This window comes from Molothrus aeneus, chromosome 4 (assembly GCF_037042795.1).
Source record: "Molothrus aeneus isolate 106 chromosome 4, BPBGC_Maene_1.0, whole genome shotgun sequence".
Lineage (NCBI taxonomy): Eukaryota > Metazoa > Chordata > Aves > Passeriformes > Icteridae > Molothrus > Molothrus aeneus.
This window is the reverse complement of record NC_089649.1, coordinates 4994696-5011655: the sequence shown is the minus strand read 5'-3', so window position 1 is coordinate 5011655 and position 16960 is coordinate 4994696. Positions and strand designations below refer to the sequence as shown.

Below are 16960 nucleotides of genomic sequence, written 5' to 3'. Positions count from 1 at the left end.
CCTGGGATAAGAAGCTGAATTGAAAGATTTCTTCTATGTGTTTGTTTACATGTATATACATACATGTTATATTTACATTTTAATATTTTTTATATGTTGTAGGATAGGAAAGGGCAGTGACATATGATCAGTTGAAAAATGGAACTTGTGATATTTCTAGCAATCAAATACAGTTTTGCTATTGGAAGTGTGGCACCAAAGATAGGCTCACATGAACAAAGCTTTGGCTTGTAGCATGTGGTGACTCTAATGGTAAGTTGCTTCTGGGGAAAAAACAGAGATAGAAATGGGAAAGGGGAGGTGTTTTTGAGACTGGAGTCTGCTATTCCTGTCAGGAGTTTGAAGATCCCAAGCCCTGGCTGTCTGTTTCCTCTCCTAACTCTGTTGTCACTCACTGAAGTGGGGCTTGGTCAGGGCAGTTCTCCCTGCTGCCAGGTTATGAGCTTGGTGTGTGTGTGTCACGTAGTCTCTCATGAAAACAAAAGGCTTCAGTTGGGGCACACAAAGAGGAGCAAGGAAGGGGCTGATTCTGTAATTGTGTCCCAGCAGAAATCGCTTTCCTAAGTGTCTGCTCCAGTAGTACCAGACCACAGGTGCAAAGCTGGGAGAATGACAGCAGAAGAACAAGGAAAGAATACTGCTGTCTTTCCCCAGCAAAGTCTACATGTTATATCCATTTTTCATGGAACAATAATTTTAATTGCTGCAGTTTACAGGACTGCTGACTTGAACAACTGTCATAGATAACCAGAGCAGAATTCACCCCTTGGGTGATAGTATTCCTCAGTAGTTTCCTTTTAGAGGCAGAAAGGTTTAAGGTCTGGTCCTAAAGTTATTCTTCACAGGCAAAGAACCAGAAATGGGGCACTTCAGGTGAGAAACTCCAAGGAGCAGGTTTTGTGAGAGGTTTCAGAATCATTAGCATTCCTGAACTTTGGTTCAGAGCTGCAAAAAACATTTTGTTTGTACAAGGCCCCACATAGGAAGAACTTATTCATGGTCATGGCAAGGAAGTTGATGGCAGTTTCCTGTAAATTATTATAATAAGTAGCTGATGCTAATGAGCTGCCAGAGAGCCTTTTGGATTGATTCCCTTCAGCCCCAGCAGCTGTTCCTACGGTTTAAGGGCACTCGATTCGTTCATTCCTAGGTAAAAACGTTATAACATTGGTTTCAAAACGCCTACGCATCTCTAGTCAGAGTTTCCTGCATTCCTGTATACAATAGAATGGATAGATTATTTCCAAATCATTCTTTCCAAATGGTTTTAGAGATAAATTCCAATTCTTTGCCCATACCTGTAAAAACGAAAAACTTGACAGGTTTTGGTGTTCTACACCCACCCCTCTGTGTGAATTTTCTGGCAGCTTTTGGTCCCTCTGGGGCAGGGTAACCCAGCATGACCCCCCCTCATTCCCCACTCACCTGCTCCTCCATCACAGCCTGGTGTGACCGTGTCCACAGGAGTCTGAGGATGAGGGAAGAGACGAGGAGTTGACTCCATGTTTCAGAAGGCTTGATTTATTATTTTCTTATATATTTTACATTAAAACTATACTAAAAGAATAGAAGAAAGGATTTCATCAGAAGGCTGGCTAAGAATAGAAAAAGAAAGAATGATTTTACAAAGGCTTGTGTCTCGGACAGAGAGTCCAAGCCAGCTGGATGTGATTGGCCATTAATAAGAAACAACCACATGAGACCAATCCCAGATGCACCTGTTGCATTCCACAGCAGCAGATAATCATTGTTTACATTTTGTTCCTGAGGCCTCTCAGGAGAAAAAATGCTAAGGAGAGGATTTTTCAGAAAATGTCATGGCTACAGCCTGGCTCTCCCTCCTAGGGACATTGCGGTGCCCCAAATGCCATCAGAGCCCCCAAGTCTCCAGCCCCTCTCCCTCAGCCTTACTTCCTCACCCCCAAAGAAGGCACAGAAGGAATCAAACTGCCCTGGACAGCAGAGTGGTGCTTTATTCAAGCCCTTTCCACGAGTTCATCTCCCCCAAAAGGGACTCTGCTGCAACAAGAATGGGGGGCAGCCCCCAGAAGTTCCTCCCCAGCCCCGCAGTCACAGGAGAGAGGCAGAAAGAGGGAGGGGCAGCAGAGAGGACACAGGAAGAAAAGTAAGAAGGGGGTGCAGAATGAAGTTGAAAAAACAACTAAAAACAAAAACAACAACAAAACCTGGGATGGGCAGCATAACAGAGAGGGATTAAAAAAGAACGGGGACAGGGAAGAGCACACAAGGATCCAGTAGAGAAACAATGGCACACAGGAGCACCAGAGAGCCACCAAGAATTTAAAAGGAATACAAGGAAGGCATAAACAAACAAAAAAACCAAACAAACAAAAAAAAAACCAAAACAAAAAAAAAAAAAAAAAAACACCAAAAAACCCACAAAAAAACCCCAAAACAAGAACACCCCCCCCCAAAAAAACAAACAAAAAAAAAAACCCAAAATCAAAAAACAACCAACCAAAGAAAAACAAAGAAAACCAGACTGGGATGGGCAGCATTACAGAGAGGGATTAAAAAAGAACAGGGACAGGGAATGGTTCACAAGCACCCAGTGAGAAAGAATGGCATGGAAATCACCACACAGAATAAAAGAGGAACAGGAGTGGGCCATGGAGAAGGACAGAGGAAAAGGAAAAGGCAGAGTGTGCTCAGAATTCATGTGATGAGAGGCTCAGACGTGTTTTGCACAGCGCAATGAATGGTCTGATTTTCAGAAGACAATTGAGAACAGACAGCAAGACTGCCCCAAGGGTACAGAGGTTTCCTAAGAATTCTCCTGGAACAGGTAAAGAAGAGAAACCACACAGACTATCAATGCAAGACTCGAAAACCAGCAAGAGATTTATTCTTGTCTATTAAATGTTAAAAATCACATGCATAATTATAGAATATTTTGGTTCAAAAAATATTTCAAAAACCAACCCTGACAGTTTACCTGCAACTGCTATAAAATATCTATTATATATATATATATCTATATATATATCTATATATATATATATGAACATGATGGTTTTCTGTAATCAAAACCATGAGACAAGGATGCAACCATGCAGGTACTGCAGAGTGAACTGATGCCCTGCATCAGACAGTCTTGTCAAACTCCTGCTGGCAGAACTGAGCTCACCCCAGCCCACAGACGCACTCGTCCGCACACGGATTCACACGCAAGTGACAGCTGGGGAAACAAGGAGTGGCAGAAAATCAGATTTTGCACACTACAGCCAAGACCTGTGAAAGGCCGCAGCGGAAAATGCTGCAAAGGAGCCCGTGGTACAAGAAATGCAGGCTCATAGGCTGTCTCCTCCAGACATGCTGCTGGAATATTCTGCAGAGCTGGCCACATGCACAGTGCCCCCGAGCCCTGTAAGCAACATCAGAAACGTCAGCACGTGTTTCACCAGGCACTTAAACCTTAAGACACGGTTTAGCTCCTAAGGAAGGCAGCCAACAAAGATGTTTGTAACATTTACCAAGGAACAGATAGAAAAATTACAGGTTGCTCAGATCTAGGAGCTTTTCCATTTTCATTCCAAGTCCCAGCCCCACCATCCACTTACCAGCCCCGCAGTGATTTCAGCTCCCCCCAACAGGTGCCATCACAGGCCCAGGCAATATTCTACCATCGACGGGGTTTTCAGGCACAAGGTTGCAACAGAGAAAAGAAGACGGAGACAGAGAGAGAGAGAGAGAGAGAGAGAGAGAGAGAGAGAGAGAGAAGGAGACAGAGAGAGAGAGAGAGAGAGAGAGAAGGAGACAGAGAGAGGGAGACAGAGAGACAAGAAGACAGAGAAAAGAAGACAGAGAGAAAAGGAGACAAAGAAGAAAAGGAGGGTGGGAAAACTGAAGGACAGGAGTTAGAGGGAAAAGAAAGTGGTTAGGATTAGACTTCAAGTGAAAACTTAGGGGTAGAGTGAAAAAGGAAAAGACTAAGAGCAAAAAAGACAAACCAAGGAAAAGGAGAACACAGGGAGAAAAAGAAGCAAAAAGAGTGAGGGTGAGAGTTATAAAGAAATAAGATGCAAAGTATAGACAAAAGAGAGAAAAATAAATACAGTCAGAAAGAAATAGTGAAATGGACAAACAGAAAAAAAAGAAGCAGATGGACACAGAGTTACAGAAGCAGAGACACAGTTTTAGAAAGAGTGAGAAACAGAAACAAAGGGTTAGAGACAGATGGAAATTCAGTTAGAAATAGAAAAGTGAAGTGAGGAGCAAAAGGAAGAAAGCACCATGGCTGGCCAGGGCTTCTCCTGGACGCTGCAGGTGTACCTGCTGATGCTTCTGGTCCATCCACTCGACCCTTCCAGCCGTCCTGAGCGGGACATGGGCACCTCGGGTCTGCTTCCCGAGGAGCTGGAGCTGCAGGACACGGACCCTGAGGCTGCCCCGTGGGTGGACTTGGCGCTGGTGTCCTGACGCTGGTGTCCTGCTGGAGCTGCTGATCATGGGCATTGTCCTGGGATGCTGCCTTGGCAGAAGGCTCTGGAGACGCTGGAGAGAGGTGAGGGAGGGCGGCAGGACGGGGCAGACCCCGAGGCTGCTGGGCCTCCTGGGCAGCCGCTTGGCCAAGGCCCCGCGGCGGATGGGAGCGGAGCCTCCGGGCAGGAGCGGGGCCCAAGGCTGAGCCCGGGGACGGCACCGGGCACGGGCGGCCGCAGCTCTGCTCGCTGCAGCCTCTGCCCGGGCAGCCCGGCCGGGCCCAGCCTCTCTGGCAGAGGCCTCGGCCCCGCTCCGCCCCTCCCATCGGGACCCCCGCGCTTTGCCTTGCAGGAGAAGCTCCGGAGCCGCTCGGCCCGGCCAGGGCCCCGCCGCTGCTGCTGCCGCCGCCGGGGCCGCGGCTGTCCCGGGAAGCTGCTCCAGCTGCTGAGGCAAAACCGCGCCCTGCTGCGGCTCTGCCTGCGGCACCGGCCTCGGCAGAGACCCAGAGCCAGGAGAGCAGCACTGGGGGCTGGGTGAGAGGGGAGCAGACTCCGGCCTCGCTCAGCACCAGGGCCCGGTGAGAGAGGAGCAGACTCCGGCCTCGCTCAGCACCAGGGCCCGGTGAGAGAGGAGCAGACTCCGGCCTCGCTCAGCACCGGGGCCCGGTGAGAGAGGAGCGGACTCCGGCCTCCCCCAGCACCAGGGCCCGGTGAGAGAGTAAGGAGATCCCGGTCTCCCTCAGCGCTGACCTCCAGCCCCAGCGCGGTGCGGAGCCTTGCGGGGATGTGTGACCAGCGCCCAGCCCGGGCACTGCGACATCCCCATCTCAGGAGTTCGAGACACCCCGTCCTCAGTCATAGCATTCCCCGACACCTTTTCCACAAGAAGTTGACGTTGCCCTCGGCGTTCCCTTTCTCAAAGTATTTTAGGCAGAAGTTTCTTACCCCACAGTCTTCTAGTCACCCTGTATTGTAGATTTTGCAAGTAGTCAAGTTAAGTTCAAGTAGTCAAGAGTAAAGTTCACATTTTCTACACAGTGCTGTGTCCTTTCCTTGCCATTCCATCCTAGAGGGGACCCGGCGAGTGCTGGGTTTGCACGGGAGCTCCAGCCTGCCTGGAATGGAGAGCCCGAGTGCCCCAGCAGGGGCTGCACGAGTATGGAGGGCAGCTGCAGAGAAGATGGTGGGCAATGTTCTGTCTCCGCCTTCCAAGGAAGGACAAAATGTAGGACTGAACTCCAGAGGTAGGAACCAGTTCTTTGTTATTTCATTGTCTGAAACTTTTTCCTTGGAGCGTGTTTGGGGAATGATGGGACATAGTCCTTGTTACCTTTCTGGTTTTGTCTCTTTCTATGGTGCATCATATCCATCCCTTCCATAGCTGAACCAGTGGGTCTGGACTTTCTGACAGGAATTCAACAGAAAGCTTTTTCAATCTTTTGTCCCTCTAGAAGCAGCCCAAGTTTTTGGGGCAATCCGTCTCAAAACAATTCTGTAAAATTTCCTTTTGGTTCTTGATGCTGCTCAGGCCCATCAGACTGACACAAAACCCCCTCAGTCATGTCCCCAGCCCCGGTGGAACGGCTGAGCTCTCTGAACTCCAGCCTTGCACTGTCCCACCGTAATTACATTGCAATTGTAGATAGAGTTGTGCCAGGTTCTGGGCCACTGGCTCTGAATCCTCCTGAATCCTCAGGGCTGACCACGGCATTTGTCTGTACTTTCCTGTCCCTGGGGCTGATCACTCCGTGCTTGCCAAGGGACGGAACGCTCGCTCTGCACAGCTCCTTGGAGCTGAGGGTGCCTGCCCACACTGAGAGATGGGTGAGTGAGCGACCCTGTAATGTTCAGGTGGGTTCGGCTGATCTCGCGTTGGTTCGGCTTATCTAGTTCGGTCGGGCTTATCTAGTTCGGTCGGGCTTATCTAGTTCGGTTGGGCTGAACGCGGTTCCGTCCCGTTCCGTTCAGTTCACCTCAGCTAAGCTCGGATGGATTCGGCAAATCGCGGCCAGAGTCGGCCGTTCGGCCACACTCGGCTGTTGTCGGCTCCACTCGGCCGTGGTCGGCTCCACTCGGCCACGCTCGGCTGTTGCCGGCTCCACTCGGCCACACTCGGCTCTTCGGCCCTGCCTGACTCTGCTCCGCGCTGCAATGGCGGCCGCTGGCAGGGCCCCGCTCCCCGGCCTGAGCCCCGGGAGGGGACAGAGCGCCGGGACAGCCGCCTCAGCCCGGGTCACCCTGTCCCTGCCCGCCCCCGCGTCCCCCGGAGCGCGCCCTGCAGCGCAGAACGCGGCCTTTGGGCCAGGAGCGGGGACAATGCCCTCGGCTCGGCAGCAGCGCCGGGAGGCAGCGGGCGGTGCCCTCAGGTGAGCGGCCGGAGGGGAGGGAGCTGGGCCGGGGGCACCGGGGCCGGGGGCACCCACAGGGGGCCGGGGCTGCTTTGGGCGCTGCTGCGTGGGACCCGCTGCGGGTGGCACGGCTCTGTCCCGGACCTTGCGGCTCTCTGGGATGGTGTGCCGTGGAATAAAGCTGGGGCTCGTCCCAGCTGCGGGAACAGCGTTTTATTGGGTGAGAAACAGAGTTCACTGTCTCGAATTTTTACACGTTTGTTAAGGGATAAAAGGCAGCGCTGGGGTGCTTGGCTGTTTGCCAGGAGCACCCGGTTCCCTTAAACCGTGTTCTCTAGATTCTGTTCCATTGCAGTGGTGTGTGCATATTCATTAGAGTTTATACATATTCAAATAGTCCTTTCAGTTTAGATGTTCTTTTGCTTGGTTTGAACCTTCGTGCCATCTTGTGGATTACACCAATATACTTTATTTCTTCCTGTGGTGCCATCCTGTTTTATTTTCACTCCCTCGTTATTTGATAACGAGGGTCAGTAAATTTTTCCTTTTTTTTTCAGTGCTCTGGTTTCTGTTTCTGTTATCTTGTGTTTCAGATAAGATTGTCCCCAGCTGTGGGAAATCACCTCATTATCTGACACCATTTTCTGAGTTCCTTACATGTAACAGCATTTGAACATTTCACAGTCTCTATGATGCTGCAGTCTAAACTAGTGTCTGTTACAGTGCTGTTTATGAAAGCTGTGCAGTGCATACACGAACTGACAGATTATCCTTGATCCAGAGCAGTAGTTACAGACTGTCCCCTCTCGGGAGTTTTGTGGTCAATAACACCGTGCCAGAGCTCAGACATGAATGGCAAAGGCAATACCTGCATTTGTTATGTTTCATTCTGGGCTGGGCTGAGCTCTGTTTGCCGGGAAGCAGCGGGATGGGTGTCCCTGTGCCCACCCCCCTGGGTCCCAGAGAGAAGCTGCTCCTGTGGCTGCAGCTGAGGGGCACTGGGAAACCTGAACGGTCCTGATGGAAACCGATGCCAAACCGGGTTTGGTTGGGTTTGGGACTTGCCATTTTCCCCTGATCCGTGGGTTTTGCCTTAGGAAACAGGAACTGAGCACCAAGACATTTTGTTAGCCTAGAAGGGACGAGTTTGTTTGTATTTATTTCCTGAGGCACCTGGATCGATTTGGGTCTCAGTTGGCACCCGAGAGCCTCCTCTGTGTCCTGGGTGGGGTGGTGGCGACCAAAGGGGTAAAAGCTGGAGCAGGAGGGTGGGTGGAGAGGAGAGCAGTGGCTCTGTGGGGATTTGCATCTGGAAAGGGCCCTCAGTTTCCTGGCGGGAGTCCTGGAATCAGAGCTGAGAGTCGCTGAGCAGTGAGGATCGTGCAGCTGCAGTGCCGAGAGTGCAGAGGCTGCAGTGGGCGTTGTCTGCTCGCTCTCCTGATGTCCCATCTCTCATGCTGGGCTGGCACCCAGGCACCTGCAGGGCTGCACACCCTCAGGGCAGGGGTGGTTTGTAAATGTTTTAAATGCTGCAGCAGCTCCCTCAGGCTGGATGAGTGTGAGGATATCCAGCTCTGCCTTAGGGCTTGGAGCACGGCAAGGGTGCAGGGCTCACGGTCAGTCTTGTTTAAACACTTGTAATAGCAAAATATTTTAAAGCAGAGACTGTGAGGCAATAACAAAGGCGAGTCTGTGGCAAGGATAGGTCCGAGCTGTCTTTATTAAAGATCCACACTGCTGGATGTTGTGTCAGAGCCCTCTGGGGACAGAAGGTGTCCCCAAAGCTTCATGAAGCCCTTGTTTCCTGCTGGCAGGGCAGGGTGTGAGCCCAGCCTCGGGGGCTGTGTGGCTCCTCCTGCCTGGAGCAGGGACAGCCCGCGGGGCTGAGCCCCAGAGGTTCAGTTGCTGGAGCAGGTGGGGATCTCTTTGTGCCTGGGAATTGTCGCTGCTGCGTTCCTGGCCCAGCTGCAGGGTTCCCTCAGAGCCCGTGCCCTGCAGCAGCACTGGGAGCTCCTGGGCTGGGCAGGGAGCAGCTCTGGCCTGGGGCTCTCAGGCCCATCAGTGCCCATGGAAACCCAGCGTTTGTTCTGCTGCCATCAGCCTCTCTGCTGTGCCAGCCTCGCTGCCAGGGCACAGAGCTGTGGGAAGGCTCCATCCCATCTGTGCCAAGCGCTGCCAGCGCTTCCAGCAGCGCTGCTGGGGCACCAAGGGCTGCCTTTGGAGCCTGGCTGGCACAGAGGGTGACACACTCTGCCCTGCAGCACCCAGCTGCATCCCACAGCTGCACAGTTCAGCCAGCAGGGAGCAGAGTCAGCTCTGGGCCCAAACCAGGTTTTGTCCCCCAGAGAGCCACTGAGCTTCCTGAGGCAGCACACAGATGTGCCCTGGCCTTTGGGGCTGATGGTGAGGGCTGCCAGGGGATTGTGATAAGGCTGAGCTGGAGCTTTCTTAGAAAAGCCATCAGCTGTAAGGAGAATCTCTGGCAAACAGGTGGCTGGGGCACTGGCTGGGAGCAGGTCCTGGCCTTTTCTCTTCTTTGCTTTAACCTGTTCTTAAGAGGAGCCCAAAACTGCAAAATGGAAAGGAAGGGGGCTGTGGGGGTGAAAGTTGCTTTGCATTTTTTGAAGCGTTGCTGTGGATTTTGGTGTGTCAAGTGGCACTACCAAAACAGCATTGGAATAACCAAACTTCAGGACTCTGCGCTTAATTCCTTGAATGTGTTTGTGTGGGTGCAGGAAATGCCAAATCCCAAAGCAATTCCATGTCTGTAACTTCAAGTGCAACATCTTTAAAAGCAAGTGCTCAGTGTGGGCTTTCCATGTGGGTGCAAATGGCCCAAGGCCTTTCTTGTGTCCCGAAAGCAAAAAGCCTTTCCCTGGGAGGTTTTGGAGGGGATTCTCTTTGGGATTTCTTGTGGTGCAGCATCCCGGGTGTCCCTTCCTTTGTGCAAAGTCCAGTGGGAAAGGATGGAATGGCTGCCACGTGGGCTCTGGGATAAAAATGGTTCTGTTCAAATGAGGCAGAGAATGCAAGATGAAAAATGAGCATCCTTTCATTGTCTGAAATAGTCAGGAATAAAAGTGCTGGCAAAGGACACGTTTGTGTTTGAATTGGTGTCACCTCTCATGGGTAAAACCCCATAGTGAGCCAGCAGAGCAGAGCTATGAGAGCAGGGATCCTTTGACTTCCACAGTGGACTTAATTTTCTTTTCTCCTCTCTTTCAGGGCAGGAAAAATCATCCAACTCCTCCCATCTTTGCCCGAAGCTTTGGTGTTGGAGCAGCCAAAGGCAAGAGGCTTCAGCAGCAGGGCTCTGCGCTGGAGGGCTCTGGTCCTGCCCACGCTGTGGGGTGAGTCAGAGGGACACAGGGCTCCCCTTTTCCTCTCTGCTGGCATGAGCTGCCATGGCAATGCCATTGCTGCCAGCCCAGCCCCAGCTGTGCCTGCTGGAGAAGGGCAGAGGTGCAGAGGCAGTGCCAGAGTTCCCTGGGGATGCTGGAGCTGTGGTGCTGGCTGTGCCCTAGGGCAGCTTGGGCACTGTCTGTGCAGCCCAGGGCTGCTCTGGGCCTTCCTTCGGGAGCTCTCAGTGCATGCCCAGCTCTGCCAGGGCTGGCAGCCGCTGCAGGGCTGGGTGACAGCCTCTGCTGGGGCTGGGGGCAGGCACGGCCCTGGCACAGGGGCAGGGGCAGGGCTGGCAGCATTTGGGAGCCATGGGAGCAGAGTGAGGGGTGGTGCTGGGCACAGGGGTCAGCCTGTGCTGGTGTCAGCACAGCCCTGCAGGGCCCTGGCATCTGGGAGCAGCTCCAGCTCTCCTGGGGCCCAGGGATGGGCTCTGAGGGACTGGCTTTGCCTGTGCCTTTCCAGGGCACAGGAACAAGGGCAATGTGGTGCCAGAGCTGGGGCCCAGCAGGCTGTATTTCCCTCTGGGAAAGCAGAACAGACTCTGGGCTGAGCTGAGTTTCCTGCAAGGGCTCAGAATCCAGGGAAAAGGGAGTTCAGGAATTGCATCTGCTGCTGGGAACATTGCCTTAGGCTTGCTCAGTTTGTGTCTGTGAGCAGTGGGCTCTGGGCTGGAGAGGGGCTGTTGGCAGCAAAAGATGGAGTCAATGCTCTGCAGGGATGTGCAGGGAAGGACTGAGTGGGAGGGAAGGGCAGTGTTTAGAAATGAGATCAGCATTTCTCCCAGAATTGGGGTGCAGCAGTGATGGGGGTGGTTGGCTTTGCTCTGGGCCTTGTTATTCCTTGTGCAATTTGCAAATTCTGCTGCATGATTTACTGTCCAGTATCTTTCTAACAAAAACTGACAGAAATTGAGGTTTAGGATTAGAACTGAGGTCCATTCACTGCACAATCTTGCCAAGGCTGGAGGACTGGGATGATGGCTGCTCTCAGCAAAGGTCACTTCTCAATGCTGTGTCAGATTTGCCTCAGTGCTGGGCAGGAAAGGTGAGGGTTTGGATCAGGAATTGTGCAAACAAGGCCTGGGTGTGGTTGATTTGTTTGGTTTTTCAGTGAGCCGGGGCTGGCACAGGGAATGGTGCAGGTGCTGCTCTGGCACCAGAGCTGCTGCCCTTTGGAGCCATGTTAAAGATGTGACCATAGAACACTTTGGGGGCTGTTTTCAGCACTCTGGGTTTCAGAGCTGCTGTCCCCAGCCCATTGCCAGCCCTGGGACATCTGCTCTGGTTCCAGGCTGTCCTTGCTGGAGCAGCCTGGTCCCTGCCTTGCCCAAGCCCTGAGACACAGAGGGAGCCCTGTGCCCAGGGGCCTTTGGCACCTTGTCAGGAACGTGGCAGCAGCCCCGGGAGCAGGCTGGAGGTGGGAACTGGGTGTTGGGAACTGAGGAGTGCTCATCTGGGCTGGGGGGAAGGGGCAGGAGTTTCCATGCCCCTGGAGCTTTCCTGCTGGCATGGGGCAGCACAGGGAGCAGAATTCATTGTGCCCCTGCCACGGGCAGTGCTGGCCTGGGTGTCTGTGCTGTGCCACCAGAGCGTGGCACTTTGCTGCTGTCACTGCCACTGCCAGCCCAGCTGGGGGCTGTGCCCTCCTGCCAGCCCCAGCCAGGAGCTCCAGGGGTGCCTCTGTGCCCTGCTGGGAGCATTTGCTGGGAATGTGCCCCATCCCTGGGAGCGTCCCTTTGTCCCTGGGCTGCCAGCCAGAGCTTTGGGCTGCTCAGGCTCAGGCTGGGATTGCCAAAGGCACCGAGAGGGAGCAGCACAGGGAGGGGGCTCAGAGAGGGGCTGGCAGAGCCCAGCTGGCAGGCTGGGCTGGCTGCTGCAGGTGGGGCTGTGTGCACTGCAGGCAGGGAATGTCCCCTTCCCTCAGCAGCCCTGCAGATCCCAAGGGCTCCCAGAGCAGGATTTTATTCCTTGCCTCCCTTTGTGGAGATTCATTCTCCACATTGCCATGAGCAATTCTTGGATTTCTCTAGGAGCAAACCTCCCAGCAGAGCCAGATTGCAGTGGAGGCCAGAGCTGTGTTTGGAGCAGGGAGTGCTGAGAGCTGCGTCTGCCTGTGCTGCCCCAGCCTGAGCACAGGCACAGGGAACAGCCTGGGCAAAGGGATTGGGGCAGTGGCTGATGCCCAGGGAGAAGAGCACAAACCCACAGCCATTCAGCCTGACAGTCCCCTCCACCCAGAGCTCAGCACACATCCTCACAGGGAAGCCCAGCAGCTGAAGGGAAAAAAAACACAGAAGAAAAAGGTGAGTTATTTTGCTGTAAAGTTATTTCAAGTTGTTATTAAAGCCCAACCAACATTTGCTCTTGCTTTTGGTTGGGTGAATAACGAGCAGTGGGCACAGGTGATGCCATTCATGTGGCTGAAAACCTGGTGTGATCTAGAGGGGATCCAAGAACTGTTTGTGTAGGGCAATGGAATGTGAGGGGATGTCAGGGGCAGTGAGGTGGCATTTTGGAGGGAATTGCTGAGGTCATTGAAGGGAGACCAGCAGACAATTTCCCTGGGAAATCCGAGGCCCCTCCGGCCCACAGCCAGGACTCTCCAGGGCTGAGGGGGCAGCACTGGAGACTCCCTGTGTCCTCCTTCCTTGGCAGCAGCCAGCAGGGAAGGGAGAAGAGGATCCCTGTGGGATGAGACTGCAGAGAGCGAGCAGAGGAGCAGCCTCGGGCTGGAGAAAGGCAAAGGGACCAACACGGTGGCACCAGGGCACCTGTGAGGAACAGAATGGACACTTGGAGGCCACATGGAGGTGAGGAGTGCATGGTTTGGGGCAAAATGTCAGTGACTCTCCAGAGAGATAAGGAGGGGATATTTAGGAGGGAAACGCTGAGGTGATGAGTTCACCCAGCCTGGCACAAGGTGTGTTTGCACAGGCTGGGGCCAGAGGTGGAGGTCAACCCAAAGCCAGCCCTGCTCAGCCTCTCAATCCCAGGATAAGTTGTACAGGCTGCCCACTGAGGGATTAAAAATACATAAAAATGAAACCAAGAGCATTAATGAGACTCCTGGGAATCCCATTAACTTGTTGGCAGAGCTCCTGACACAGTTTGGAGCTTTGATGACAAGAATGCATTTCATTATTTGGATTATTCACTGTGTGGGATATGGGGTTTGTTTGGATTTTAAAGCCCTCATGGTGGCCCTGACACTGCTCAGGAGCTGGTAGAGAAGCAGAGTCAGAGCTCCTGGCAGGCACAGGGTGTTTTCCCCCATAGTGGATTGTGGAGCAATTGTCTGGGACCTGGATTGTCCCTCTGGGTGATGCCACTTGCTGTGGTTTGTATCATTCCATCCATTTAATTCCCAAAACCTCCCAGCCCAGGGGTTGGAGCTGACAGGGCAGGACAAAGATTGTTCTCTGTGTGGTGCCCAGATTTGGGGTTCCCTGTCAGCTGTGCCAGTTCTGATGAGTTATACCCATAGCCCCAAATTCCCTGCTCCATTCCCGCTGCAGTAACCTCCCAGTGCCCCATGGAGTGTGGGCATTCCCATGCAGAGCTGCTGCCTTGGACAGCAGCTGTGTCAGGAGCCAGCAGAGCTTCCAAGGAAGCTCAGCAGCACAGGGACAAGGCCAGGGTTCTATTCCATAGAAGTGGCTGTTGAGAACCCTCAGCCCAATGGTGTCCCTGGGCTCACTGGCCAGAGCTGCCTGGAATGGAGCCCATTTCACCCCCCTGAGCTCCAGGATGGAGAACATCCAGTGGATGGTTTAGAGCAGGGGAAGGCAGTGGCCAGATGTGCTCCCAGCCTGAGCTGAGGCAGCCCCTGTGCCCAGGGGGGACATCTCTCCCTGCAGAAGCTCAGCTCCTTTCAGAGCCTCAGCAGGGGCCTCTACAAATTCTTTTCTCTCAGGAAAGGGATGCACAGCTTTGTCTTCAGCACCCCTCCAGTGGCACCTACCTGGGAAAGCTTTCCATCACTTCTGCACTTCCAGCTGGATCCCTGGAAAACTCCAAACTCCATCCCACTGATTTTCAGGTACCTCTGAGGGCTGCTGCCTGGGATTGAACATCTGTGGGGGAAGATGGCCTTGGCTTTGATGCTGCTGATGGCCGATGGCCTCAGGCTGGGGAGGAGGGAAGGGATTTGGGGTGGCTGGGCCACAGCTGGCAGCTGTGTGGGAGCTCTGAGCCAGGAGTTGCTGCTTGAGCCCCTCTGCAAAGGGCCCGTGCCTCCATTCCCAGCAATGCCAGCTGCTCCTTGGGGTCCTGCTGGGCTGCTGGTGGTCTCTGTCCGGGCTGAAGCATTTCCAGGGGCCTGCTCAGAGCAGCCCCTGGCCCAGGAGCCACGGTGCAGGCACAGCTCCTCCCCTGCAGATGCCAAAGACACGAGGGGCTGCTGCCTTTCAGCAGCTCCTGGCCTCCTCCTGCCCTGCGCTTCCAGCCAGCTGGGACACAGCCAGGGAACACCAAGGAGCATGGCTGGCAGCCAGCAGGAGACACCGAGGCCCCTGGGCCAGAAAAACAGCCCTGGCCCCAGCAGCCAGCATCGTTTGGAGCTGGCAGCACTCACCTGCAGGCAACGCCCCCCAGCACTCTCCAGAAGAGCTTTGGCCACGGAGCAAGGTAACCCTCAGGGCTTGTCTTGTTCGCTTCTTCCTGGGGAAACAAAGGGACATTGTGGGAGCACATTTACAGCTGCTGGGGAAATCCTGGCAAGGGCAGAACAATCAGGGCTATGGGGAAGAGTTTGGTGCTGCCATGTTGAGTGCCAGCCAGTTCTGCCCCATAGCCATTGCAGGGGCTGCTGTGTAAAGCAGCAGTAGCAGAAGGGAAGGAGCTGCATTTGTAGAGGAGTTCTCTTAGTGGCAGCAGTCATTCCCATCCCACACAGGGCCTTTGGAACAGCCCTGGGATTGGCCCAGGTGTGTGGAGCAGGATGCTGAGAAGGCCAAAATTCTGGGTTTGATGCATAGCTGGGCTGGTCACTTCTCAGCATTTGACTTGATGATTCTCACGGCTCTGGAAATAAAGAACAAATCGTTTCCACTGGTTTTTTAACCCATGGAGTTTTTCCTAGCGTTTCCCTGGGGCTCCAGTCGCACCCCAGGCACAACGGGAGCGGGAGCAGCAACGCCTCGGCCCCAGCGGCCGTCCCAGAGCGGCTGCTCCTGGCTGGGAAGCTGCAGCCCCCAGCAGGGGCTGCGGGCACGGAGCAGGGGCTGCGGCCGCTGTGGCTCGTAGGGGAGCGCGGCGCTCGTGGCGTTACCGGGCCGGGGGCTGCGGGGCGGCGCCGTGTCCGCCAGGGGGCGCCCCGCGGGGCGGGCGGCGGCGCTGAGCGAGCGGCGATGCCCATGGGGTCCCGGGGCCGGTACGGGCGGTCTCGGTGTCCTTCCCGCTGCCAGCCGCGATCCAGAGGCTGCTCCGGGGAAGCGTCGTTCTCCTGGCGAGCACGGCAGCGGCACAGCACCGGCTCCCTGCTGCCGCAGCCGGAGCGCGCCTGGAGCCCTGGCGGGACCCAGCCCCGCGCTGGCCGCAGCCAGAGCGGCAGCGCTTGTCCCGAAGCGGTTTTTCCCCACCGCGGCGATTGTGGTCCTGATCCCATCCCCAATCATACCTCGATCCTCCGGCCCCGGCACCTATATCTTGTCCGCCGAGAAAAAAGGGACTCGGTCCAGCTCCCACAGGAAATACCAGCAGGACCAGGATGCGAATCCTCAGGCCAAGATCCCGATCCCACCCGAGCGCCTTGGATCCCGCGCAGCCCCAGCAGCAGTCCTCGAGCCCGATCTCGGCACAGCGCTCCGACCGACGCTCCCACTGCCTCCCGAGATGAGCATCCCCCGCAGAAAACGAGACAGGCGCCCATCCGCCGGGATTTATGGGCGGGGGGGGAGGCGGGGCCCCGGGGGCGGGGCCGGCACAGGTGCGAGGGGCGGGGCCTGCACAGGTGTGAGGGACCCCAGTGCGGCTGCGCGGGGCGGGGCCTTGGGGGATTTAAGGCGCGGGGAGGGCACGGCGGAGCGATTTGCTCCTGGGCGTTGGGTGAGGGAGGTTGCTGCCGGCGGTGGCCCTATATCTCTTTTTCTTTGCGTTTCTTTTCTCCTGCGTTTCTGTTGTGTTGTATTTCTGTGTACTTCTCCTTTCTGCCCTCCCTTCCACCCCTCCCCCACCCCCTACACCCTCCCCCCCCCAAACCCCCCCCCTCCCTCTCCCCCCTAGCCCTCCCCTCCCTCCCCCCCTACGGCCGCCCTTCTCTTACTCTCTACCCTACCTACCCTACCCTATTTTTCCATTCTCTGCTTTCCCTCCCCAGCCGGACTCTCCTCTGCCCCCTCTCCCTGCTCCCCCTTCACCCCCACCAGTCGCTCCCCACCCGCCCTCAATCCTGCTCCTTCCTCTACCCTGCCTTCCCCCCAGCCCCGTCTTTTGCTGTCCTGCACACCCCGATCTCTCCCCAACTTCTCCTCCGTTCCCCTGTTCTCGTTCTCCATTCCCCGCTCTCCTCCTTTTCTCGCAGCCGCGGGGCTCGGGGTGCCGGGCAATAATAAAGCCCTGAGGGCCGGAGCCCGGCGCCCCCGGCCTCGCTGGGGTCCCCACACGGGGCCGGAGCCGCTCTGCGGGTCCCCCCATTGCAGTCGAACACACCGCCCGACACCGCCGGGGCTCCGGCTTTCCCAACATCACACTGGGGGGGTCCTGGGGCGGGGGGCCCGAGTTACAGGGGCCCCCTCATTAGGAGGGGGTCCCAGGGGGGAGGGGGGGTTAG

General features: G+C 55.2%; 1 protein-coding gene across 1 annotated transcript; it reads left to right on the top strand.

Annotated features, from left to right (window-relative positions):
- The first annotated feature begins 5562 nt into the window (after positions 1–5562).
- On the top strand, positions 5563–15240 carry LOC136555836 (uncharacterized). Its single transcript, XM_066548868.1, has 7 exons — positions 5563–5686; positions 6632–6808; positions 10016–10140; positions 12222–12494; positions 12847–13001; positions 14105–14230; positions 14569–15240. The coding sequence occupies exons 1-7, from the start codon at positions 5563–5565 to the stop codon at positions 14819–14821; spliced, it is 1233 nt and encodes a 410-aa protein (XP_066404965.1). The 3' UTR covers positions 14822–15240.
- Positions 15241–16960: the final 1720 nt, after the last annotated feature.

Coding starts and splice junctions, on each gene's coding strand:
- LOC136555836 (XM_066548868.1), top strand. CDS start 5,563: ATGGAGAGCCCGAGTGCCCCAGCAGGGGCTGCACGAGTATGGAGGGCA. Junction 5,687..6,631: donor TGTAGGACTGAACTCCAGAG/GTAGGAACCAGT, acceptor CCCCGGCCTGAG/CCCCGGGAGGGGACAGAGCG. Junction 14,231..14,568: donor TCCATCCCACTGATTTTCAG/GTACCTCTGAGG, acceptor CCTCCCCTGCAG/ATGCCAAAGACACGAGGGGC.